Below are 26,087 nucleotides of genomic sequence, written 5' to 3'. Positions count from 1 at the left end.
AAAGTGGGGATTATTTAATGAATATGTAAGATAACATGCCGTAGCACAATGTGAAAATACCTGTGAACATCTCTGGGGGAAGCAGCAAAAGAAAGAAAGAAAAATTAAAATGTTAGTTGAATACCACCCCATGTCACTTCTAATAAGTTTTGCTCAGAGTACTGTAGACCCACTGAAATTAATGGACCTAACTTAGTCATGTTCATTAATTTCAGTGCACCTTCTCTGAGTAAAGCTTCATTGAATACCACCCATACTGCTTTTTCCAATTTGTGTTAAACCATATAAAGTACTTAAAAACTTACACTTCCAGCCCAAAGCTCATGTGTTCTCCCGGTTAATTTATAATACACGTACACCGATTCACCTTCTTTAAAATCTACAAAACGACAATCTGGGCCTTTAAAATCCTTCACTGCTTTCCCTCGACACATTAGCACTGTTGAGAGAAAATGAGAAAAAAGGCAAAGTAAATAAAGAGCTGTTTTCTCAACAGAAAAGGAAACCTGTCTATAACTTGCAGTCCATGTGTATGAAACAATGTAGCCCGGGGATGAGAAGTTATGGCTGGTGAAAATCTGGTATCGAAGTTACTTTGTGTCTTAAAATGTTGGTTAAGGCAATGAAAGGACATAATGAGGTTTCAATGTACATTTTATTGAAGACGTTTCTCCTGGAAAAACGTAATAGACTCCATGAATATATCCCAGTATCACAATCCTTCACTATGTCCCAAAGGCATGTAGTCATATGCATTATGCACCAGGGTGCTATTTGTTTATTTATTAATTATGTTTGTTATTTGCTTTATGCAAAAAAGGAATCTCAAACCAACAAAATAAACATAAAATCAATTTAAAACTAAGCTTAAAACAAAATGCAATACAAAGTTCCTAAAAAGTTCATTCAGTAATACAATAAGAGGAACAAGTTCTATACCAGCCACTCCACTAAAATATGAGCCCAACACTAGATGTTAATTTAACCACAAAAATTGAGTGTTTCCTAAACATTGACAATGAGGATGCTAAGTGTGTTGCCATGTGAAGAGCATGCTGAACTGAGTTGATTTTGTTAAAAAAATAAAACGTTGGTATTGTACATTTGTTTCAATTTAAGTTAAATTAATTTATTTGGGAAAGAAAGGCAGAACAAGTATATTTTAATAAATAAACAAAGTGAATGGAAAGGGTTCAAAATTCTATTTTATAACTCACAAAAGCTTATCTTTGAAAGGTGATGTAGCTAGAGAGTCCTTCTACACATGCATGCGCACACACAAGTGTACAGTTAGTTTAACTGAATATTAAAGTCTACATTTTTAGTCTAGGAATGTCGAACCAACAGCACAAATCTATGCATGCTTACTTGAAAGTAAGTGTCACTAAGTTATAGGGGGATAGGATCACAGTTTATAGCGGCAATCCTATACTCAAACGTCACCCCATTGAACTCAGTGGGACTAACTACCAAGTAAGCCTGCATAGGTACAGGTGCAATCCCTATGCACATTTAACAGGACATAAGGAAGTCATCCTTGCAGTTAAACAAGTTGAGCAGTGGGCTGTCAGTAACAAAAATTAAACGCACTGAATCTGAACCTAGAAATCTGAAACGTCTGAGATATTCTTACAATGAGTTCTGGATCAGAACAATACATTTTAAACAAACAAATGCAGTCATCTAATTAGCTAAGAACCACTCAAATAGATGAATATTTCCAAGAAAGTGAATTTCATATATCATATTTCTTTGAGTAATTTGATACAGGACAATGAAATGAGAAGGTGAGGAGAATGAGGTCAAGAATTTGCTTCTCCTAAAAAAACAGCTTCTAAAGGATGCAGTTTCTTTACAAGCAGAAAGGAAGACAAATACTTGATGCTTATTAAAAGCAAATCTTCCTGGTGACAACAGCAATAAGTAGTACAGAGACAGCAGTAAGAGAAACAGGTCCAGCAATAACTTTTTACTGGGTGCGTGCATCAGACCCTCCCCAGGGTTAGCCAAACAAACAAAAACAGCCCATGAAATCACTTGGGGCAACAATTTTTTAGGGTGACAACAACCAAAGTCATGGGGAAAGTAAAAGATGCAGCCTAAGACCCTTCGATCTCAGACTGCGTGGTGGAGCTGTTTCGGTGGGTGGGAGGGATAAAATGTAAAAGGATCGCGTCCCCCCGGGCTTCCAGTTAAAGTCAGCAATGTATAAGAAAGAGTAATAATGGTGATCGGGATGATAATTATTGCCGTCTCCACATAGGGAAGGAATAAAGCACGCGCTGCTTTACAAAGTAGAAGACAGGTAGCAACCTGCAAGAGCACATTTGACGGCGGGGGGGGGTGAGAGACTGAGGCAACACTTCCCAGTTTTAGCTCCGATCCTAAACACCTCATCCACACCCAAAAAACCCCCTTCAAAAATAAATCCCACTGTGTTCAATTCAGCTCGGGTGGTGTTTTTTGTTGTTGTTGCAAGTTTCGCAGTGGGGGCCACCCTGCCAGGAGCAACGGGCCCAAGGCAACGTGGACGGATATTTAAAATGACAAGACTGTAAAATGACAGGGGGAGAGATGAAGATCCCCGCCGTCCCTCCAGGGACGTGGGAAGAGCGGTGGGGCAGCAGAAGCACCCTCCGGCTCTTCCACCAACCCACCCCACCCTGCGAGGCAGGAGGCGGCCCCCATCCAGAGCCTCTTCTCTGACGCGGCCTCGGAGACGCCGCCGCCACCGCCGGCTCCTGCTTTGCAAGGGCAGACAGTCGCAGGGACCCGGCGGATACCCGCTCGCCTGCCTCTTCCCTCCCCGCCACTTACTGCTGCACTCGGGGTCGGCGCACCGCTTCCACTCGGCGAAACGGCGGTCCGGGGCCCCGCCGGACTGGGCGCAGGGGGGCAGCTGGGCGCACAGCAAGAGCACCAGCAGCGGCGGCGGCGGCAGCAGCAGCAGCAGCATCCGCCGAGGCGGCAGGGCGAGGGGCCGCCGCCGCGCCGCAGCAGCCATGTTGGGAGTTCGCGAGGCTGCCGGGCTGGCGCCGGAAAAAAAGAAGCGGCGCGTGGGGCGGCCGGGCGGGGGGAAGCCGGAGCAAGACACGTCAGCAGCAGCAAGCAGAGCCCGGCTGGAGAAGGATATGGGGGGGAGGAGGAAGAAGAGGAGGAGGAGGAGACTCGCCCGCTGCCCCAAAGGAGCAGCAGGAGGAGGAGGAGAACCACACCCTGCGCGGCGGTGCTTGTCCACAGGGAGGAGGAGGAGGACCAAGAATAGGTGCGCGCGCCCCACTCCTGAGGCAAATGCACCTCAGGCGCTCTCCCCCCCCCCCTTGCTCGCCTCTCCTTTCACTGTATCTTTGTGTGTATGTGTGTGTTCACTTTGCACCCCCGGTTCTGCACCTGGCAGCCCTGCAGCCCGCCCTCCGTCAGTCCGGAATAACTGCCTGGCGGACAGGCGGAGCAAAACAACAACAGGCCAGACTTGGGGGACCTTCCCCTGTCAGTGGGGAAACACAACTTCGCTTCCGGCCTTCCTTCAGTAGCTAGCCGTATGCTTTCACTAGAGCAGGGTGGGCGCGTGGAGCGAGAGAGCTCCCGTCAGGCCCAGCCTGCCCGCCCGCTCGCTCGCTCGCGCGGCCGGTGACGAGGGGTCGACGGGAGTTGTAGTCCGGAGGGCCGCGGGGTTTTGAGGCTTTGGCAGCAGAGGCGCTCGTCTCCTGCGCGCGATACAATGGTACCTCGGATTCATAGGCGCCGACTCCATGGGGCTTGAGGGGGCTCGAGCCCCCTCAAAAAAATTTTTGGGGGGGCTCAGCCCCCCCAATAATGTCGGGCGGGCGCCCTTCCAGTAGAGCGCCGCCGCCGTCCCCCGCCTCCTCCGCACCTGCTCCTTCGCCAGCCAGCCAGCCGCGCGCCCTAATCGGAGAGCCCCGGCTGCCAAGGCACTGCCGGAAATCCCGCGAGAACAGGGGAATCCCGACTGGCCACACCTCCCAGCCAGCCAATCGGCTGGCTGGGGGGGCGTGGCTTGCCCTATTTAGGGCCGGAGCCACTCTATTTGCATATTCATGAGCTTATTTATTATTCATGAGCTTTCCCGGGCCCCCCCAATATTTTTTCTAAGTCCGCGTCCCTGCTCGGATTAAAGTACTTAATTCGTTCCGGAGGTCTTCTTCACTTAACCTGAAACTGTTCTTAACCTGAAGCACCACTTTAGCTAATGGGGCCTCCTGCTGCCGCCGCCGGAGCCCGATTTCTGTTCTCATCCTGAAGCAAAGTTCTTAACCTGAAGCACTGTTTCTAGGTTAGCGGAGTCTGTAACCTGAAGCGTCTGTAACCCGAGGTACCACTGTATAGTTGGGATTTGTTTACTCTTCCCAGCGCGCCCTCACTCCGCAGTCAGGGTCGTTAGGGTTGCAGTTTTAAAGGTGCAGGAAAATTTAAATTGAAGAAAGGGGGTACGGAGATATGGCGAGTCCTGAGCCTGGGCGTAGCCGGGGGGGGGCACTTGCCCCCCCAGATCAAGTAAATCAGTAAACATATTTAACTGAGGTCCCACCCCCCAGTATAAATCTTGGCTATGTCCATGGTCCTGAGGTGGTAGAACAGGAAGTGTCATTTCGGACTGCAGGAGGATAAAATCACATCTAACCATAGGAGCCAACTCCTAGGGGCCGAGGTCCCTTTGGTACCCCAAAAATAGAATATTTGAGGGGGCTCCCCCCAAGTTAATAGGTATTGCCACTCAAATGGTGCGTGCTGCATCTTGTAAATCAATTATGCAGGGTGGGGCTTACCTCGGCCTCCCCAATATTTTATTCAAGTTGGCCCCCTGCATCTCACATAATTCCTCCCTATGTACAAAAATCTTTCTGCAAGTGGACATCTAGCACATAAGGGAGTAGGATTATCTAGAACTGGTGGAGAGCTTTTTGCCCCCCAGATGTTGCTGAAGTAAGCAAGTATGGGCAATGACCAGAGATGACAGGACGTGTAGTTTTGCCCGAAGCTTCGTCTACCACCTCATTCTTTAAGCAAGTCACATGGACTGTTCCACTTCATCCTGATGTGGAATCTGAATGGCTTCCTTGTGCATTTCACATGAAAAATCACACAGGGTCATTCAATGAAACTAAATGATGGGAGATTAAGTACAGACTGTGCTTCTTCACACAGTGTATAGTTCACTTCCATAAGATGTGTTGATGGCTACTAACTTGGATGACTTCAAAAGAGGATGAGAAAAATTCATGAATGATAAGAGTATCAGTGGTCACTATTAATGATGGCTATATGCTGCCTCCAGGAACAGAGGCACTATGTCTCTTATTACCAGATTAATTTTATTTCGTAAATGTTTCTTATTTATCCCAAAGGATTCAGTCACATACCAGCAAATTCAGGTTGCACAAATATAGTTGATAAGTGATCTTGTGCAACAAACCCACTTGCCCAAAATACCAGACTTTTTGCAATAAGTAAAGTGATGGGGAAATGCATTGGAAAGCATAGATTAACATTTGTTTTGATGCAACACGATCTAACCACCTCTCAAACAAATCAGGCTGAATGTTCAATAAACAGATAGTCTGGAAGCACCTTCTGTTGCTGTTATTCCTATATTATCTATAGGGAACTAATTTAAAGTTAGTACTGTACTCCCATATTTCATCCATGTGCGGCAATCTACATGGCTTGAAAAATGTTCAAAACCCCCTTACCATGCATGTGTTTGGCTGTGTTATGTGCAGTATCTGACACCAGTGCCAGTCATCACTGCAGATATATAGTGCAGCTGCATGACGTTTGACTGGGCCAGGACATCTGGTGAAGAACATTCAGATGATGCAGAGAATTGTTATGTCAGCTTTTTTGGCTAAGACATAGATACAGTGTGGTAGCATTGAACACTCCTCTATGTTTTCAATTTGTTTGCATTAAGGTTATTGCTGGTTTATACATTCACTTTGCATTTGTGCTTAGATTACCGGTGCATTGCACCAGTTGACTGGTTCAATGTGAAACAAGCATGCTATACAGGAAAATGTATGTTCATCCAGGATTCTAACAAAAAGAAGCCAAGGTTTGCTAGAACTTAACTTGTATCTTAATATGAAAAGGAACATAACAGAATAGGCTAATGATTGCAATGTAAATGCTTTTATCTCTGCACATTTGGCAGTATGCAGAAGTGGTCTTTTAAGATAATTAAAATATGTAAAGCACACCATGTCCCTTGTACCAAGCAGCACAGAGAGAATAATGATGATGAACTAGTTGGCTCGCTGAGTGACTACATAAGTAGCAGTCTGTTGTGCTCTTCCAGTTATTGCTACTTTGATATCTGAAATTGCTAACAGTAATCTTTGCCACTAATTACATCAGAAGTGAAGCCGAAGTTCTTATCATATACTCACAATTATTGATTTTCATTGCATACTATTCTCTTGTGTACTATCTCACTTTGAGCCAAATAATCAGTGGCTGCTGGAAAACAGAACTGTTCTACTGTTTTTCTTCACCCAATCAGAGGAATTTGAAAGTATGTTAACATGAAAGACTTTAAAAAAAAAACAACCCGCACACACTGATAGTTGCTCTCAAATTTTCACTTCTAAATGTGAAAGTAACTTTTGTTGCGATCAGCTTATTTCCACAAACGTTTTTATGACTAGGACCTGCCCAACTTTCATCATTTTGAGATGTATGACCTGGTTGCTTGTTACCTGTCCCATAGATATCAGGGTATGCTTTACAGTACCTTTACTACCCACAGTAAGGGGAAACAGGAACATGCAAATCCTAAATTTGCTCCAGATCTCACCCTGAGTACAATCCCAGTAGCAAAGTAAAAAAAAGAGAACAAACCAGTTTAAATGGAATGGGTGCCATGAGCAGAGTTCTACAGCTTTAATCAGCAGGGGTTTTTTTGCACACTTAATGTCAAGAGATGATAAAACTTGTCTGATCCCACTTCCGTCTCTCTCCTCCAAACTGCAGTTGCCTGCGTTCTTGGATGACAGGTCAGCTACAGTCTTGGATGACATACGGCCTTTACAGAGCTGGACAAGATGAGTGTGACTTTGCACCTGCTTCTCAATAACTCTGCAGCTTTTGGTAACATTGACCATGGTATCTTCCTGCACTGGCATTTAACTGGAATTGGAGGCATTGTGTTACAGTGGTTTGGGTCCTACCTATGAGTGCAAAGAGTAGCATTGGGAGGGTATTTTTTGGGGGCCCCCTGAAAGCTATCCTATTTTATCCGCAAAGCTACTTACTATCTATATGAAGCCACTGGAAGTGGTCATTGGGAGTTTTACAGCAAGGTGCCACCAGTAAACTGCTGACACTCGGCTCTATTTCTTCATGATATGTTATTCAGGAGGGCCATGTGGCCCTGGGATGATGCCTGGACAGAGGGGTGGGCTGGATGAGGAAAAATAAGCTGAGCCTGAATTCTGACAAGATGGAGACATTGTGAGTGAGTGGTTCCCATGTCCAAAAAAATTGGTCAGTTGCATGCCCTGGAAATTGGTTGCACTACCCCCAAAGGAACAAGTATGTATACATTCTGGGAGTGATTCTGTATCCAGCTTTGTGACTAGAGCCCCAGGTAGCCTCAGTCAGCACACTTGCTGACAGGAGCGAGACCCTGTTAGCATATAACTCCTCTGCACAGAGATTTGCACTACCTGCCAATCGTTCAGTGTGGCAGCACTTACACTCTCTGCCTACTAACATCAGCCAAGTGCCTTCTTCTCAGTCCTTTATTTAGTGCTAAATAGCACCCTGAGATGGAGAAGGGAGGTCCTTCCCTTGTGATTCTAATTGAAAGATAGGGGAAGCAGATCTGCTTTCTCTCTCCTCTGTCCCTCCAGTGCAGGGGAGGAATGAACAGGAGGTGGTGGTGGAGCTGGAGGCAGAGGGGGAGGATATAGTCCTGTTGCCAAGATCCAGGTGCTGCCTTTCTTGCAGGGATCAGTCACACTCATCCAAACAGAGCACATGCGGAGCAGACTCACAGGTTGAGTCTCATGACTGAAATATGTAAAATGAAATAAAAAACAAACTTGCAACTGTTTGTGCATTTAGGAATAATATACCCTAGTAAGCCAACAGTTTAGCTCTGGGTATGAATATTTAGGATTTGTAGCTATGCTGCAGCAGCACAATCCCAAGCATGTTTACTCAGAGCCAGGTGCCATGGTGGTTACCCACTTCCTTGCAGAAATGCAGCTGTTCGGATTTAGCTTGGCCCTATGTATGGCTCACTGGTTTAAGTGGGTCTTAATTCCAAGTCAGCATGTAAGATTGTGATCGCTTTTTTGTACTGTAGGTCAAATAGAAGGCTATGACAGCGAACAGTAAGTATTTCCTATGGCATAATCACTACTATGAGAAAGCTTCCAAATAGAGATTTCCAGGGCTTTATATGGTAAAGAGATGAGGAGCCAGTACTTGTATGTTGAGAAAATTGCCATGGGTGCCAGCACAAAACAGCTACCAATGGCAGCAAAGAGAGGAAGAAAGAGTACTCATTACAAAAAAAAGGGGAGAGCACTGGATATTTCCCTACATTCCGATAAACAGCTCTTGACATTCAGGTTGAAATTGTGCGGGTTTTTTTCTGGTGGGGCTCAGAGGACAAGTTTTTGTTCGCTCTCAGGGGTCTGGGAACTTCTGTGTTCTGTGTTTAGTCACCTAAAATTAAGCTTCGAAAAACGAAGTCGTTCTGCACCTTTTAAATTACATCCTGCTTTTCATTAGAGATGACCAACAAAGTTCAAGCATCTCGCGAGCACAAGGAACGTCTACCCTGAGCGGCGACAACCACAAAGCCTCAAAAGTTTTTGCGCATGCGCATATAGCCGCAAAGTCCTTTACGGCCTCCAGCCCCGCCCCTAACTAAAAAAAAGAAGACCGGCTGTTACGTAGTACGAACAGGGAGTCGGGTTATGCCATGGTCAAAGATGGCGGCGAGGAACGCGTCGGCGTGCTGAAAGGAACTCAAAATGGCCTTTTAGACATTCCATACCCTCGTAGGGAGCGCGCTTCTCCTGCCGTTAAGAGCGAGACCGGGCCCTATCAGGAGAGGTTACCGAGAGACAGAAGGAAGCTCCGCATCCAGGTAGGTCGGCGGGCGAAGGCTCCTCTCGGAGGTCACGTCGCTTGCATCTGGGAGCCAATAGATTCCTGTGGGAGACAACACGTGGTAGCCAACCGATATCTATAGAGGTAGGAAAAGCTTAGATTGGCACCTCACTTTTCTGAAGTTAAGGAAGAGAATTCTGGCAGCCTCTTGTTGCAGTAAAAACAGCGAAGGCACCTGTGACGCTCAATATGTTCATTAGGGCATAAGCTTTCGTGGGCTACGGAATCAGATGCAGTTGCAGTTTAGAGTTTCCTGGCTCCTTTTGAGGAGACACGCAGGTTGGACTAGATTGCGCTTGATGTCCTTTTGGAGTTCTGCGGATGAGGGCTGACCATAGTAAGCAGTGGAGGAACTGGGAATTTGAGTGTAGCTGTGATTAGGAAGCAGCACTTTCGTCCTGGAACAAAAAGTAATAGAAAGCAGTTCGTAGCCTTAGTAACTCTGAGCACTTCCAGGCCACTTGTTTTTTTCTTATTCATTAAAAAAAAATATTTATTTGGAAAGGCCACTTGTTTGTTGAACATTCATCCTGATTTGTTAGAAAGGGATGCTAGGGGGCATCATGTCAAAACAAGTGTTACCTGTATTTCCCAGTGCATTTTCTTGTCACTTTCCTCATTGCAGAAAGCCCAAACGTCAGGGGGAAATGGGTTTGTTGAGCAAGAGTTTCAAAGCAGTTTTAACTGTCCACCCTGAATTTGCCAGTATATGATTGTATCCCACCTGAAAGTAGTGACAGTCTGGAAGCCTGCTGATGCACTAAAATATTGGATTTCTCACTTCTGATGAATAGGAAGGGAAAGGAAGAAAAAAAGAGGGGGAAGCATTTAGTGTCAACCTATAATTTGGGCTTTTTGTCTAATTGTTATAAGTTTATGCCACTGTTACTTTTGCAGACCAGGATGGGAAGTGTCAGGGAAACGTAAGTTATCTGATGCCATCTAGTGGTTTCATGGAGTGTAGAAAACTCAAGAGATCACTGCATTGGCCCATTAGAAAGAAATGACACAAAAGTTGCAATCCATTTCAGGCACTAAACTCCAGGCAACCTTTCTCAACCTGTGGGTCCCCAGATGTTGTTGAACTACAACTCCCATCACTCCTAGCTAGCAAGGCCAGAGCTCAGGGATGATGGGAGTTGTAGTCCAACAACATCTAGGGACCCACAGGTTGAGAATCACTGCTCCAGGGGATGCTGTTGAATAGGGTGCTAGTGCCTCCTCTGCAGGGGCTGTGGGGCGACAGAACACTCCAGGGACTAGGCTAAGTGCCCTCACTAGGAGTTGGCTGACTACATTGCCTATTCATGGTGTGACCCTGTGTATGTTTATTCCGAAGTAAGGCCCATTGAGTTCAATGGAACTCACTCCCATGTGTGTGTAGGATTACAGCCTAATAACTTAATTAATATGTGGGGTTAACAAATTAATTAAAAATGAGTCCTCTGCTCTTCTACAGTGCAGTGTAATATTTATTTGTGACGCTTGCATGCTGGCCCATGCTGTAATGTTCTCTCAGCTGCTTACAATAAATAAGTATGAAAGTAACTTTAATACAGCCGAAAACATAAAATGAAAAGCAACATGAATACAAGAATAAAGCACAACTCCAAGGTTAAAACCAATTTGAAACACTGAGAGGACCATGACTATGTGAGTTGTTGTCATGCCCCACTTCTGAAAAATGGGTGACATAGGAGCCAACTCCTAGGGGCTATGGGGGCTTTGGCTCCACAGTAAAACATTTGAGGCGGCTGGCCCCCCAAAGTTGATGGGCATTCCCATTCACATGGTGTGTGTGCACTGTGCCATGTGATTGATTATGTGGGACGGAGCTTACAAGGGCACCCACAATATTTCATTCAAGTTGGCACCCTGGTGGGTGATACGTCATCCTTTCCAATTCTGATTCTGCACAAGGCAAGGAATAAAAATGGTGTGGGGAGCAATGCTGAAGGCTTTTCCAACCCTGCAGTGGCCTGCTTTGTCTGTCTGTCTGTCTGTCTCTCTCCCTCCCCCTTCTTCTAAGATGCACACTTTAACCTTCACATCACAGTAGCTACCGCAGTGTTGATTGAAATTTCAGCAAGGTGCTCTATTTTGTACCCTGCTTCCATTTCAAGTCTGTAAAGGGGCATTACTTAATGGTAAATAGTAATAAAAAACTAAACTTATGCTTCCTTGTACGGCTGTTTTTAAAGACATTGAAAGTGTCTCTTTCCCCCTGCTCCATTTCTTATTTTGATTTGCCTGACCTGCAAGCATTAATATTTCCCCATCTTCCTTTCACAGAAATGGATACTTTTGTTGAAGAACTGAGACGAAAAAGAGGGCAGGTAAATTTGGAAGGAGAAACACAGGATGTGCATGCAGCCACAACAACGACAGCTCCCATCCCAGGAATTTATTTACCTTTGCTCCCGAGATATTTTCACTACACAAGTAAGTTCTTGATTGCTGGTTGGTAAGATTCCTTATTGCTTTGCATGGTATGATAGGCCTGTCAACACTGGAAGCAAGAAGCAAAAATGATGGAAAACCTTTTCCTCATTTATGCCCTCACCAACCTACACTAGGTGCCAGCAGCACATTTTTTTTTGCATGAAGTATTTTTGCATGAAGCTATGAAGAAAGTTAGACAGTTTAGTAGTATGGTATTGGATTTTATGCTCCAAAGATGAAATGCAGGATTGATTCCTGTATTTCCTTGCCAGATGCAACCAAGAATGTATGGGCTTTTGTGTTTTCCTCTAAATTGCAATTTAAGTCTATAACCCCATTAGAAACGCATCAAAACTATTCTCATGTCTGCTACCAAAATTATTCTTGTGTTGTAGCGTCTAGGGTTGGAATGCACTCGGAATTTCAGAAGGCAAAAGAAGGTTGTTTAAACTGCATCCAGGATTCCCTTTTGCAAGGCCAGTTGCAGAGGGCTGCAGAATTAATCATAAGCTACATAGAAATGTTGGAGCATTACAGTAAAGACAAACTGCGGGCTGCTCCCGAAGTAAGTAGACGAGCTAATCCCCTGATTCTGAGCAGGAAAGATGGAAAAGGATCTCTGTGATTCCTGTGTCCTATGCTTCCATCATGTAATATGTTTAGGAACAGGGTAGAACAATTTTTGGACCAAGGGTAGGCTGCCTTTCTTCTATTGATGGCTCTGTTCTCTTGGGGATAGCCTGTTGTTGAAGTACATGCCAGTGATGGAAAGGGCAAAACCTAAAGTGGTTTCTCCTTTCTGCCATCTCATAGAATTATTATAATTATAATGATTAAATTTATATACTGCCCTATATCCGTAGCTCTGAGGGCAGTTCACAACATTAAATTGCAATTATAGAATTGTAGAGTTGGAACAGACCACGAGGGTAATCAATTGTTTGTTTGTTTTGTATACCGCCCTTCTTCCGAAGATCCCAGGGCAGTTCCCAACAGAAAAATACAAAATGATAATAAAAAACAAACAAAAACAAGCTGAAAAAGCCCCTCCCACAAACACATTTTAAAAGCCATCAGCCAAACACCTGATTGAAGAGAAATGTTGATTGGGTTTTCAGCCTATTGGCTCTCATCTAATCCATTAGTGGGGCAAGACAACGGTCCTGAACTTTCATTGCCTCACCTGCAGATGAAAAGGAGAAGTAGAGCTGTTTGTCATCCGCATATTGCTGACCACGTGCTCCAGAACACTGGATGACCCCACTCAGTAGTTTCATGTAGATGTTAAACAGCATAAGGGGTAACATTGAACCCTCAGGAACCCCTCATTGAAGGCTCTATGGGGCCAAAGAATACTGCCTCTGGGAACGACCAGCCAAGTAGGTCGCTCCAGAAGGATACCACAGTCAATGGTTATCAAAAGTTATTGAGAATTGGGGTTCAGCCCTCTGCAATGCAGGAATCTTTCGCCCAACATGGGGCTTGAACCCACAACCATGAGGTAAAGAGTCTCATGCTCTACCAACTGAGTTTATCGGACTGAGCTATACTCCTCCTGTCCTTCTTTGCCTCTCCAGCCAGTGGGCTACTGGGATAGGGATAGATTGCGCTTGCCAGAGATATAACCTGGTTGCTTGCAGAAGGCTTTTGAAACAGTGTTGAGGGCCACATGAAATTAGACCAAGGGCCACAGGTTGCTTATCCCCAATTTAGGGTGTTTTGTTGTGCATTTAATTCTGTCTCACAATGGCTGCAAATTTTTGCATTATGCAATTAGAAGTGCTCTTTGTGCCTGTTGTAAGTGACCGTATACTTCAAAGCTATGCTTATGTTCATTTTTTGTAGCTGTCGTTTGCTTCTGTGTTCTGAATGTGTGTTCTCTGTGCTAGGAGATCTGGAGAATAGGAACTGAGATCTTGCAGCGGCATCCACGGAGCAATATTCAAGAAACCAACCACTTTGCAGATCAGATGAAAAATTTAGGAGTAAAAGGATATTTAAAGGTGAGAAGAGTTCCAAAGGATCCTTAAGATTATAATACTTATTTTTCATAGAAAACATTATTATTGCTATTATTAAGAGTGCTGCTCATTCTTCCACATATAGCAGGGATGGGGAACTTTTTAGCTCACCATAGCGATTTTGGGTGGCAACTCCTTTGAAGTGCATTTCCAAGTGGTTTGTTTTGAAAGTAATTCAGTGTGCAGGCCGTGCTTTTGCCTTCCTCTCGCCTGATATCTCATGTGACTTTAGGGGTGTGGCGGGTGGGCATGGTTTGAGGAAGGTGGTCTCACAAACATAATTAGGACCTCTGCAGGATTAGGCCAATGAGCCAGAGGTTCCCCACCCTTTCTATTTCTTGTTGCGGGGATTTGTAGCAATGCCCATTACTCCTAGTAGAAGTTTCTATGGTAAAACATATCCTTAATTACAGAATAGAGTTATTGTTTTGCTGTTTTCTTTTAGTTATTTACCTGTTTTTATCCTGCATTTTACTCTGTGAACTGCCCTGAGACCTTTTGCTGAAGGGCAGTATATAAATCTAATAATAATAATAAATAATATACAGCAATGAATGCTGATGTAGTTCATGCAGCTTTGGGTTGTAGCCGATGCTCTTGGAATGTGTGATTTCCGCTTCCTCTCCTCCTCCCACACTTTGTCTAAATCTGGTCCTCCAGCCATATGAAGCACAGAGCAGGGGGCACAGCAGATGGCAGGAGAGGGACGTGCCATTGCACACAAGGAAGTCTCTAGCGCACATGGCACTGCAGCACTGGATGCAACCCTTTGAACTGGATATTATTTTGTGTGTGTGTGTGTGTGTGTGTGTGTGTGTGTATGCAGTTCTGCACCTTGATCTGCAGTAAATTGACCCCATGTACATGCAAAAAAGTGTACCATTTGTATACTTGTACAGTTCAAACTGGGAGTCCCTAAAAAATTTACCTGATTTTGTGTTAATTTCTTTATATTCAATTTTTCACTCATTTATAATTCCATTTCATATCATTTGCATATATATTTTTTTAAAAATATTTTAAGCTTTGTCGATCAGTAAATGGAGAAATTCAGTTTTGGTTTACATTCAGAAGTCTAGTTCTTTTTCTTTCTTTCTCGGTGTGTGGAAGCTTTAGTCCTTATTCCACTGGGTTGCTACCGAGCCAGTCTGAACCTTGACTGGGATCCAGTGAGTGTTATTGCATTTGCCAAGATTTGAATGGCATGTGCTGATTTAATTGCATCGCCAGTTTGACAGTGGTCCCCCATTTATTTCCAAGTCCAGCATCATTCAAACAGCATATCCCTGTTGCTCTTGCAAAGCTGCCAAATTTTTCACTGAAAGTAGTGGGGAAACCTCCAGTTGTAGGAGGTCTCTGAGCCCATTGGGTTTGCATTGTAGCATTTTATTCAGAGCTGCTGCTGCTTCTGAGGATTGTAAGCTAGGTTGAAATTGTTGTAGGTTTCTTTAGAGCACGCCTTCCACCTCCTGTGCAATGGGTTTGAGGACGAGGCTTATCAGAACCTGGTCCTGGCAGAAAGCTGGAAGTACGGAGAACAAACAGTCATTCAGAACAAAGAACTGAAACTCATTCAAGGTTACAGGGGGCTGCTGGACTATTCTAAGTGGTTGAAAAAGAAGACGGACATGTTGGGGCTTGGTGAGTATGCGCCTTAGGAGAAATCGGTGCAGGACATAGATGGCCATATGCTCAGCTCTTGAAATTGGAAGCATAGAATGAGACTCTAATGCTGGACTTTGAATATGCACCTAAGTCCTAATAATGTTTTTATTGTCTGTTTTGTATCCACTGCACAGCAAGGATGAATGAATAGAGGAATAGTCAGTATGAAACAATAATTAAGAACAACACACAAAATAACACTATACAGTGCAGCAGTCAGTGGTATTTGGACTACTAAACTGTCCTGAGGTCACAGTTAAATCAGAAGTCATGTGTGTTTAGGATTTCAGCATTAAGCAATTGTTAGGGAGTAGGTCCAATGACGTAGGTGGCGCTGTGGGTTAAACCACAGAGCCTAGGACTTGCTGATCAGAAGGTCGGTGGTTCGAATCTCCGCCACGGGGTGAGCTCCCGTTGCTCAGTCCCAGCTCCTGCCAACCTAGCAGTTCGAAAGCACGTCATGTGCAAGTAGGTAAATAGGTACCGCTCCTGCAGGAAGGTAAACGGCGTTTCCATGTGCTGCTCTGATTCGCCAGAAGCGGCTTAATCATGCTGGCTACATGATCCGGAAGCTGTCTGCAGACAAACGCCGGCTCCCTCGGCCTATAGAGCGAGATGAGCGTGCAACCCCAGAGTCGGTCACGACTGGACCTAATGGTCAGGGTTCCCTTTACCTTTAAGTTCAGTGAACTTGACGGAAATTATGAATGAACATGCTTAGGATTGTGTTGTCAAGTCTCCCTTCCTCATCAGGTGAAGGTTAGTTTTTTTGAATAGGTTGTTGAGAGTTTTTTGCTCTTATCATCATTGCATCTGTACCGAAGGAACTCAAACTGAGTGGCCTTCTCGGTAAAGCAGACTGACTGATGCTTTCGTTTCAGTCTGCTTTGCCATTAAGTTTAATCAGATTCATTGGCTTGTGGTAAACATAAAGCTTAATCATCATTTGTTGCCTTAACAGGTGAGTGGGGTTGCTCACCTGTCAACGTGGCCTCTGCTTGAAAGAGGTTCCCTGCTTAATAGTCCTCTGTTTGACTCTTTTGGGACCAGAAAGATATGTTGTGAATTTCTTCGGTTCTTCTCTTTCAGAAAGCTTTTTATTTATATTTTTAGGGTGCTTGGAAAGTGAGATTAGTGTCATGATTTACCTGAGTTGCAGATCACTGTGCTTAATATAAGAGGTTATATTATGCCTTGTCTTTCGCAGATGAGGACAGCTACGCAGTGTCTTCTATTCAGCAGGAAATGCGCATCTTGTACCGGCAGGCTAAAGTCAGCCTCAAGGAGATCATTAAAATTCCTGGAGTTTGGGATCCTTTTGTGACGTGTTATGTGGATGTAAGAGCATGCTTTACAATCAGCTTACTCCCCCCCCCTCTAAATCTTGATCTAAGTAATTGCTGGCTGTTCAAGATTTTGTAGCTCGGGGAATACTCGAAAAACGTCTTTCATAGCAATTAGTAAAATAAGACTCTGAAAAAGTGTCTAGAAAGCATTGGGGAGTCTTGGGAATTCTCGGTCATAACATATGATGATGTTCATTGGCTTATGTGGCTTTTAAAAAATACTAGATTAAATGTAATGGCTAACTGGAGTTTGCTTGGATCAGGAAGCAAGGTAATTGTAGGAGAGGAAAGCCTGTCAGCCCCAAGTTTTGAACCCAATGGCCGAACCATGGTTTGGCAATTTGATCCAAATGATTCTCTCTCTCTCTCTCTCCCTCCCTCCCCCTCCTCTTTCTGTGTGCACCAAACCAATGTATATATATTATCCAGCCATAAGTTCCCACCTGAATTTTGCTTTTTATTCTAAAGCTCTTATTTCTGATCCATTAAATTGGATTATTGCAGTGTATTCTATGTGGGGCTTCCCTTGTGCTTGACCCAGAAGCTGCAGTTAGTGCATAACGCTGCAGCACAGTTGCTGATAGGAGTGAGACCTTGCCTGCATATAACACCACTGAGGTCTGCACCCGGCTGCCAGGCCAAGTTCAAGAGGTTACAATTAGTATATGAAGCCCTTAACAGCTTGGGACCAGTTTACTTGCAGGATCACCCTACCCCTATAACAGATGTACCTTGGAAGTTGAACAGAATCCGTTCCGGAATCCGTTCGACTTCCAAAACATTCGACTTCCAAGGTGTGGCTTCCAATTGGCTGCAGGAAGCCCCTGCAGCCAATCGGAAGCCTCGGAAGTCCTGTTGGACGTTCAGCTTCCAAAAGAACGTTCTAAAACTGGAACAATAACTTCCGGTTTTTGATCGTTTGGGAGCCAAAACATTCGACAACTAAGCCATTCAAATTCCAAGTTACGACTGTATACACACTTAGCCTCTTCAGTTTGTGGAACTGGTACTGTTACAGTTCCACAAAATACTCATTCCACACTTGTAAGAAATCAATAGTTTCGTGTGGAACTTTGGAACTCCTTGTGTATTGACATCAGGCAGGCACCTTCATTGTAATCTTTCTAGTGTCAGCTTAAAACATTTTTGTTTAGGTAAGACTATCCAGACACGTTGAAGTTAAACATGCTTTATTTCTTTTTAGCCGCTTGCTGTTGATTTTAATCTTTTGAATATTTTTAAATACCTCATTTTTCCTGTGTTTTGTCAATAATTTAAATGGTGGTGGTTGTTTTTTTGGTAAACTGCTTAGAGGTGTTTTTTGTTTTTTTGACGATCAAGTGGTATACAAATTTTGTTTAAAAAAAGCATTTCAGTCCCCTGATTGTGTTGACTATATTGTGTTCACTTGATCCAATTTTTTTCCCTTGTTGCTAAACACTCTTTTGGGTCAAGGTGAAAATGTGGTCCCCAACTTTAAATAATCAGCTGTACATTTGTGTGTTTCCTCAGATGCTGGAATATTATGAGGAGTATGAAGAAGCAAGAGAAGTGTTGAGCGAATATGCATATAATTCCAAATTTCCTCCAAACCCTAATGCACATGTCTTCCTATATCAGTTCCTAAAGAGAAGGGGTGAATCAAGGAAAACTCAGATGTCTGCACTCCAGGTATTATATTCAGGCCTTATTTAATGATCACCATTTAATTGTGTAGCAGTTAGACTGTCAGACTAGGAGGTTCAGGTTAAGAACAGTTTCAGGTTAAGTACGGACCTCCGGAACAAATAAAGTATTTAACCTGAGGTACCACTGTAATCCATTAACTGTGGCTCATTATGACATGAGGTTGAGGTACACTGTGTCTGGAAAGCCTATGAACAATGTTAATATTATTATTATTTATTATACACACATACATGGAGATTTGTTTTCCTGTAAGCACACTGTAAATTCAATTTTCACGCCCCCTCAGACTTGATGTTGCAGAATTGCAGAAGAAATTCTTTGTCCCTAGTATACTTAGGCTATAAAGTGAAATTATTGGACCAATCCACTCCCCTACTATAGTGAACTTTGGCACAAGCCTCCGGTCATAATTTGTCCGTTGAAACTGGTGGGATAGGGAAGTGCATAACTTTGTCTCAAGATGGATGTTTAGTGTCTTGTCTGTTTCTTTTTAGATCTTGCACGAACTTGTCCCTTCTCACGAACTGATGCTGGAATATTACGCCATGCTGAAAAAATCAAGTAAGGTGTTTTAATTATTGTGCTTGAAGATACACAGAATTAGGATCAGATTGCCTCCCTGCCCTCCTCCCTTAATATGATTTGCTTTTAATTTCAGAAAAAAGGAAAAACCAGAAGCTACGGCTGGAAGTTATTTTTGCAGCCTTGGACTCTGCTGGGTGGAAGGAGAATGTCAAAGCCTGGAGCTGCTTGGCGAAGGAGATTGTAGAAATATTGCAGAAGTGGGTGAATGGGGAAATCAGCTGCCCCATGGGATGTATCTCTTGATTGACTGCACCTTAGCAGATGGTGCACTGAGGATATTTGACTGCCCCCTCATTCAAAAACTTCTCAACATATTTGAAAATATGTCAAGGGAAGGTTTTAGACACTTTTACCTGTATTCAAAATTGCACCAGTTTTCTAATGGAATAATTGGTTATTTTTTTAAGCTGTTTTCATTTCATAATACCTTTTAGTTCATTTAGTTCATTCAGCTTGGTGGATTTCTGGATAAAACATCAGCTTTGGATCCATTCCAGTCCGGTTTTCTCTCTGGTCATGGGACCGAGATGGTTTGGGCTGTCATCAGTGATGACACCCAGCTTTATCTGTTGATGGAAGGCCACCGTGACTCGGCCCCAGACACACTGTTCAGATGTCTGGAAGCCGTGGCTGGATGGCTATGTGGGAGCCGGCTAAAGTTAAATCCTTCAAAGACAGAGGTGCTTTGGCTCGGTCGAGACGATATGGGGTTGGAGGGCCAACTCCCATCCCTTGCGGTGGTGCAACTGGTGCCAGCACCTTCCGTCAAGCGTTTGGGTGTAATCTTTGACGTCTCCCTTTCTATGGAGGCGCAGGTTACAGCTACAACAAAGGCGGCATTTTTTCATCTCTGCTGAGCTAAGCAGTTGGTCCCTTATCTCTCTCACCCTGACCTCTCCACTGTGATCCACGTGACGGTAACCTCCAGGCGTGATTATTGTAACTCTACGTGGGGATGCCCTTGAAACTGACCCAGAAACTACAGCGGGTGCAGAATGCCGCGGCGAGACTCCTTACGGGGCTTCGCCACGGGGTCACATTCATCCAGTGCTATACCAGCTGTACTGGCTCCTGGTGGAGTACAGGATCAGGTTTCAGGTTTTAACCTTTAAATCCCTATACGGCCTAGGACCCTCGTACCTACAGGACCACCTCTCCTGGTATGCCCCACGGGGGACCTTATGGTCTACAAATAACACAACCCTGAAGATCCTGAGCCCCAGGGCCTTTTTGGTCGTGGCCCCAGCCTGGTGGAACACTCTCTCACAAGAAACTAGGGTTCTGTGAGATTTGACATCTTTTCGCAGGGCCTGCAAGACAGAACTGTTCTGTCAGGCCTTTGGCCAGGGTTCAGTCTGACTCATTTTCTCTTTGTATGAACAAGTACGAAGGAGGTGTACCAGCCCGCACACAGGTCCTTATAATATCAGTGGAAATAGTTGGTCCTGGTGTGTATTAACCATGTTCAATTTTAACTTGAGGATGGCCATTTGTCCAGTCTAATTTTAATTTATTTGAATTAATTCATGAAAGATACTAGCCTACAAAAAAGTAGCCTATCTGTCTTTTTTTTTCTTTTTTCCATGCGGCACCAATTTATATCAAAAATGTCCAGAGCAGGTTGCATGTCTTTCTTCTTGAATTTAGGACATTAACTGGAAACTGAACATGTTTTTGCTGCAAGGGCACAGCCAAAAACAAGAGATGGCATTTGAATATTAGTAAAGCACCCTTTTAAATCACTGAGTTAAATAACCATAAGTAATCTTCCATGTCCCTGAAATAGGGGTAGCCAACATGGCAGACTATAGTAGTCGGAGATGATGGGAGCAGCCGTCCACAACATCTGGAGAGTACTACATTGGCTACTTCTAGCCTAAAACTCCAAACGAAAAAGGGAAGTTTGGACCACGATGAGATTGCCTGTGCACACAGCTTGGTAGAGCCCAAGCATAAGTAATACACACCTCCTAGCCTAGCTTAGTTGTGTTCTGGCACAGTCTGACCCCCTCCTTCTGTAACCCTCATAGAACTCTAGCCCAATGGTTGCCATTAATTTGACTCTGAATTGATTTTAGAATGAATTGATTTTAGAATGTATTTCAATTAATTGATTATGATTTTATGTAAACTGTGTTATTTTTACTGTTGTTAGCCACCCTGAGCCCGGCTTTGGCTGGGGAGGGCGGGATATAAATAATTTTAATTATTATTATTAGTAGTAGTAGTAGTAGTACAGAAATCTATCAGCATTCAGCATGGATGTAACGGAGATACACCCTCTTCTCTCTCCTTCTCTCCCCCTCCCTCTCCCCACTCCCAGCTCTGACAAACAGCTTCACTGGCTCAAAAACAAGTGGGCATCTCGAAAGGACTGGTGGCCAGCCTTTCATTTCAGCCTTTATTTGGCAAAAAGAAACTGGCAGGAAGATGAATGTCTCGCTTGTGAAAAAGTACTGGTGGCTGGAATGCTGATGGGAAAAGGTAACTGCCTCCCCCCCAATATATGTTCTGTCTCCTGTATATATGCAATAATTAGAATTCTGGCAAAGCGTATATTGCATAAAGCTTTATCTTGTATCTTCTGCCTTTTCTCTCAACTGCGACCACCTTTATCCTTGCATCAGCCCTGTGAGATGGGTCAGATTGAGAAATATGGCTGGCCCAAGGTTGCCCACTGAGGGAGGATTTGAACTCTGGTCTCCCAGCTTCTAGCCTAACACTAAATCTATTGCTCCACGCTGCCATTTGGTGCATAGAACTGTATCAAGTAACATAAGCAAAAGTGATTGGTTTTCGCACCAAGGCAGTTAGCATCTAAAGTTCACCAGAGCGGCAAGCAAAAACAACGAAAGGAAGAGGCAACTGTTGTTAAAAGTTCTTAGGCTTTCTTTCAGCTTGGACTGTGGAGTTAAGCCAAAAGCTTCAAAGAAGAGATTGATTTTGAGGAGCGGTGAGGAAAGAGAGAGAGATGGAACTCTGTAGATTCCTCGAGAGAGCATTCTACCTTTAGCCTAGTTGAAGCATCAGTTATTACAGTGGGGTTTCCTTCCTCCGTTTTGTAGGAAGGAAATCTGAGGTGCTGAGAGACCATACAAAATGTGGGACATTAATGAACCTCGGATTACTTCTTACATGTGTTACTTTCATGGCCTTCAATGGAGAGGAGAGGCAATTCTAGCTGCTGATGGGAACACCATGCGTACTGCTGGTTACTCATTACAGCATTAGTTGAGCCCAAACAAAGCAAGATGATGCATTTTCTTTTGCATGTACAAAACCCAACACCCATCAGACTCCTAATGGAAACATCTAACATGAGAGATGAGCACATGGTCTGTAGATTAATAGTTCTGTTTGTCGGTATCTTAAACTCTATACAGTACCTTCAAAGCTCTTGTAATAATGGTCTAGATAATTTTTTTAAGAAAATGGCCGTCAAACCTCATTCTGCACTGGGACCTTGTCATTAAGCAAAGTGACTTCCAGATGTAGGCTAACGTCGCTGGATTATTTGCTCCACATTATAACAATACTAATTTACCCATAATTTTTCTATACATTGAGATTTTGACACTTGTGGAGTACTGAGGTTGAGAATGCTCAGTGGGATTTTTTTATTCTTCACAACATGTTCTTAAGGGTCTGATTGTACCCAGTTAAGTCTTAACCCATTCATTCATTCTAATGCCATTTTACTTTTGTGTGTGTCTAGATTGCAAATATTTTAGATACGTCATGCGGCAAGGTTGTGAAGCCAATAAGAAAAAGTTCAAACCATTGAAGACATTTGTGAAAAAACACAGCTGGATCAGTTTGAAGATCGTCTGAGATTTGATTGCTTTTAGAGGCAAAATCCCTTTTCTTTTCTTTTTGGACTATATTCCCCCCCCCTACGCTGATTGTACATGTTTTGCTCTGCATACAGATCTCCCCTGCAATGAAAAAACCTTGTAGATAATTGACAACCATTTTTTTTTTTAAAAGTGAAGTTCCAGTTTTATAATAAATCTTTCCAAAGGAATTCAGCTTTGAATCATTGCTAAAATAAAACTTCACAGGAAACACATTTTATCATTTATCTTTCAAAGTCTTCATATAAGAACCTTTGAAATATGTTCTTGAATTGATGGTGTGTGTGTGTGTGTGTGTGTGTGTGTGTGTGTGTGTGTCTGTAGCAAACAATATATAATGAATGAATGAATGAATGAATGACAATATATAATATAGACATGCTGTGACTACAGCTTGCCTTGCATCCTATAACAATAGTGTAGAATTGTTTGCCTTTAGAAATTCTTCCAGTCACCCATCATGCAGTTAAAAGAAGAGGCCCACACCAGCCCATTCTATGCACTGTTGTTAACACATGTCTTTAAGAACCTGTCTGTGCACATGCACTTTGTACATTTAAGCACATTTTTGAAAGAGGTAGATGCTTTCTGGTGCTAATTGACTTGCAGGCACTTCTGCCCTCCTTGGGTAACAAAAATGGAGACAGCTGGTACTCTGTGTCTGGTAACTCGGTAGGTAGAAAGATGTTCAGACCTGAAGTCAGTATGCATGGTTGGGCTACACACACATTAGGCAAGGCAGGAAAACCCAGAGCAACCCCAAGAAATTCTGCTGTGTCCATTTAGCAACTTTTGTGTACATTATGAACATTTAGCAAATATGCACAACTGACTTGGGTAATCCAATGCATTGCCATCTGTCTACTAGACATTGCATTCTGCAAGACCAGCGGCTTCTCAGAGGTATCCGAGGCATCCGTTCAGCCCAAAAGTCCATACCATAAGGGTTAGAAACATGTTCTTTTTCAAAAGAAAAGAAAACTCAAGAATCCCAGGAATCTGAATGTTGTACCCAGTAGAACTATTTATTTGTTTGTGCTGCACTGCGGCATTCAAACATAGGAAATGCTTTCTTTAGGATGGAGCTTGTGAATGGATTAATTAATCTGCCCCCCCCCCTTCCTGCTGGTCATGGTCACCACTTTGGCACAGCCTTGAATTGTGACTTCATCAGAAGTCTGACTTGGGAGAGTGGCTTGCGGAGGCACCCTGCAGAGAATGTCTAGACTCCGGTTGCCTTCAGACTGCCACTACTTTGCAGGAATGATTCAACTGGAAATTCAGGTTTGTGCATTTAAAGTGGATTACAGTGCTCTGGTGCAACAAATCCACTTTAAAAACACACTTTTTGTGGTTAGCAAAGTGATAGGGAAATACAAGTAAGGGATAAAGAACAATTGACACAACAATGTATAACTCCTGTGCAAACCAATCCGGATGAATGTCCAGGGGCAAAACTAGGCTTTATTTTACCTGGGTCAAAGACACAGTTTGACACACACACCCTTGTGCATTTGTGTACACACACATCACACACACACACAGGCTGGGAGCCTCAATGGCGCCCCCTGGAGGCTTCACCCGGGGCCAAAACCCCAGCTAGTCACCCCCCCCCCCAGTGGTTATGGTTCTGTGAATGCCCCTTGTATAACTTCCCTGCAAATACATGGAAACAAATGCTTAAAAAAGAGCGGACACTATAACCTCCCTGTAAGATTTATGTAAGCAAATTTGGAAGTATACTCAGTAAACATCTTGTGGAGCCCTTAGAAACAGCAGCCTTAGGATTTTAAGCAGATGAAGAGTAACATGAGTGAGAGAACTGCTACAAGTAGTGCAAAGTACATTTTGTATTGGTGGAATACAGCAACAACACCATGCAAAAAAGCATTGGTGGAGTTCCAAGAAGCAGTGTGGAACTGGAATGTGCTTTTAAATGGTATCACTTAAATTACAAACGCAGTATATTATTGACTTCATCAAGCTACAACAATTGGAACTGAATTACATAATATTACTATTGTCATTTGTGCATATCCTATTCTTCATCTAAATCAGCGATGGAGAAACTGCAGATACCCCTGGGGATGTCCACTGTCTGAAGCCCTGAAGATCTGCTGTCGGTCAACATAGATAATACTGAGCTAGATGGATCAATGGTCTGAGTTGGTATAAGGGAACATTCTGTGTTATATCCCTGATATATCCCTGGCATCCCAGATATATCCCAGATATATCCCTGGCATCTTATGTTAAAAGGTGCTCAGGAAACAAGGGCTGTGAAACCCACCCACCCACATCTCAAAGGCTGTAACATGGAAGATGGAGCAAGCTTGTTTTCTCCTGCTCTGGAGAGCAAGACCGGAACCAATAGATTCAATTTACAAGAAAGGAGATTCTGCCTAAACACCAGAACTTTCTGGCAGTAAGAGCTGTTCAACAGTGGAAAGAACTCCCTCAGAAGGTGTGGACGTTCATTAATTGGATGTTTCTAAGCAGAGGCTGGGATGCAGGTGGCGCTGTGGGTAAAACCTCAGCGCCTAGGACTTGCCGATCGCATGGTCGGCGGTTTGAATCCCCGCGGCAGGGTGAGCTCCTGTCGTTCGGTCCCAGCTCCTGCCCACCTAGCAGTTCGAAAGCACCCTTAAGTGCAAGTAGATAAATAGGTACCGCTTTATAGTGGGAAGGTAAACAGCGTTCCGTGTGCTGCTCTGGTGCCGGTTCGCCGGAGCAGCTTCGTCACGCTGGCCACATGACCCGGAAGTGTCTGTGGACAGTGCTGGCTCCCGGCCTCTAGAGTGAGATGAGCGCACAACCCTAGAGTCTGTCAAGACTGGCCCGTACGGGCAGGGGTACCTTTACCTTTACCTTTAAGCAGAGGTTAGATAGCCACCTGTCATGGATGCTTACTTGAGATTCCTGCATTGCGGGCGGTTAGACTAGATGACCCTTGGGATCCATTCTGATGCCAGTCAGATATAGTATAGTATACCAGATGGACAAAATTGGTATATGTCTGCACCCTGTGTTCATTTGGGTAGAATAAAGGACAATATTTTCTCATCTGCAGCACTGGATGAACCCGCATTTTAAAAGTTGTTCCCAAGCTTCCTAGGTGAAGTTTTCACTAATCTCAGATCTTTGGCAAGTCTGCCACCTGTTGATATGCTTTTTGTTTTTGAAATAGCATTCACCACATTTTTGTAGGGGTCACAGTGGCCTTTTGCAATCTGGCAGCCAAAGCAAGAATCTTAAAGGTGCATGCAGTCAACCTATGAAGGAAGCGGTGTAGCTGTATGTGGAAGTGTAATCAAAAGTACTAGTTTTAAATCTGAAAGCCT

General features: G+C 43.8%; 2 protein-coding genes across 11 annotated transcripts in view; one reads left to right on the top strand and one right to left on the bottom strand.

The window, feature by feature from the left end:
* Window positions 1–3,019, bottom strand: part of MIA3 (MIA SH3 domain ER export factor 3) — a 35,855-nt gene extending 32,836 nt beyond the window's left edge. For 2 of the 3 annotated variants that reach the window (XM_082217227.1, XM_082217228.1), the window contains exons 1-2: window positions 2,818–3,019; window positions 306–439 (exon numbers count right to left, since the gene is read on the bottom strand). In XM_082217227.1, coding sequence (XP_082073353.1) covers window positions 306–439; window positions 2,818–3,004 — 321 coding nt within the window. In that variant the 5' untranslated portion in view covers window positions 3,005–3,019. The other variant, XM_082217229.1, reaches the window with a different exon arrangement.
* Window positions 1–22,870, top strand: part of TAF1A (TATA-box binding protein associated factor, RNA polymerase I subunit A) — a 38,243-nt gene extending 15,373 nt beyond the window's left edge. Inside the window, exons 1-11 of one of the 8 annotated variants that reach the window (XM_082217741.1) lie at window positions 7,449–7,470; window positions 11,437–11,586; window positions 11,982–12,151; window positions 13,476–13,589; window positions 15,050–15,248; window positions 16,480–16,610; window positions 18,131–18,289; window positions 18,802–18,868; window positions 18,966–19,089; window positions 21,216–21,376; window positions 22,608–22,870. In XM_082217741.1, coding sequence (XP_082073867.1) covers window positions 11,439–11,586; window positions 11,982–12,151; window positions 13,476–13,589; window positions 15,050–15,248; window positions 16,480–16,610; window positions 18,131–18,289; window positions 18,802–18,868; window positions 18,966–19,089; window positions 21,216–21,376; window positions 22,608–22,723 — 1,389 coding nt within the window. In that variant the 5' untranslated portion in view covers window positions 7,449–7,470; window positions 11,437–11,438 and the 3' untranslated portion in view covers window positions 22,724–22,870. Of the gene's footprint in view, window positions 1–7,448; window positions 7,471–8,887; window positions 9,122–9,310; window positions 9,424–9,450; window positions 9,482–11,436; window positions 11,587–11,981; window positions 12,152–13,475; window positions 13,590–15,049; window positions 15,249–16,479; window positions 16,611–18,130; window positions 18,290–18,801; window positions 18,869–18,965; window positions 19,090–21,215; window positions 21,377–22,607 lie in introns of those variants that run through there. The other 7 variants (XM_082217740.1, XM_082217738.1, XM_082217739.1 and 4 more) reach the window with 7 other exon arrangements.
* Window positions 22,871–26,087: the final 3,217 nt, after the last annotated feature.

The sequence above is a fragment of the Podarcis vaucheri genome (assembly GCF_965113315.1).
Source record: "Podarcis vaucheri genome assembly, chromosome: 3".
NCBI lineage: Eukaryota > Metazoa > Chordata > Lepidosauria > Squamata > Lacertidae > Podarcis > Podarcis vaucheri.
The sequence above is the reverse complement of the archived record's forward strand: the minus strand, read 5'-3'. Positions and strand labels throughout refer to the sequence as shown.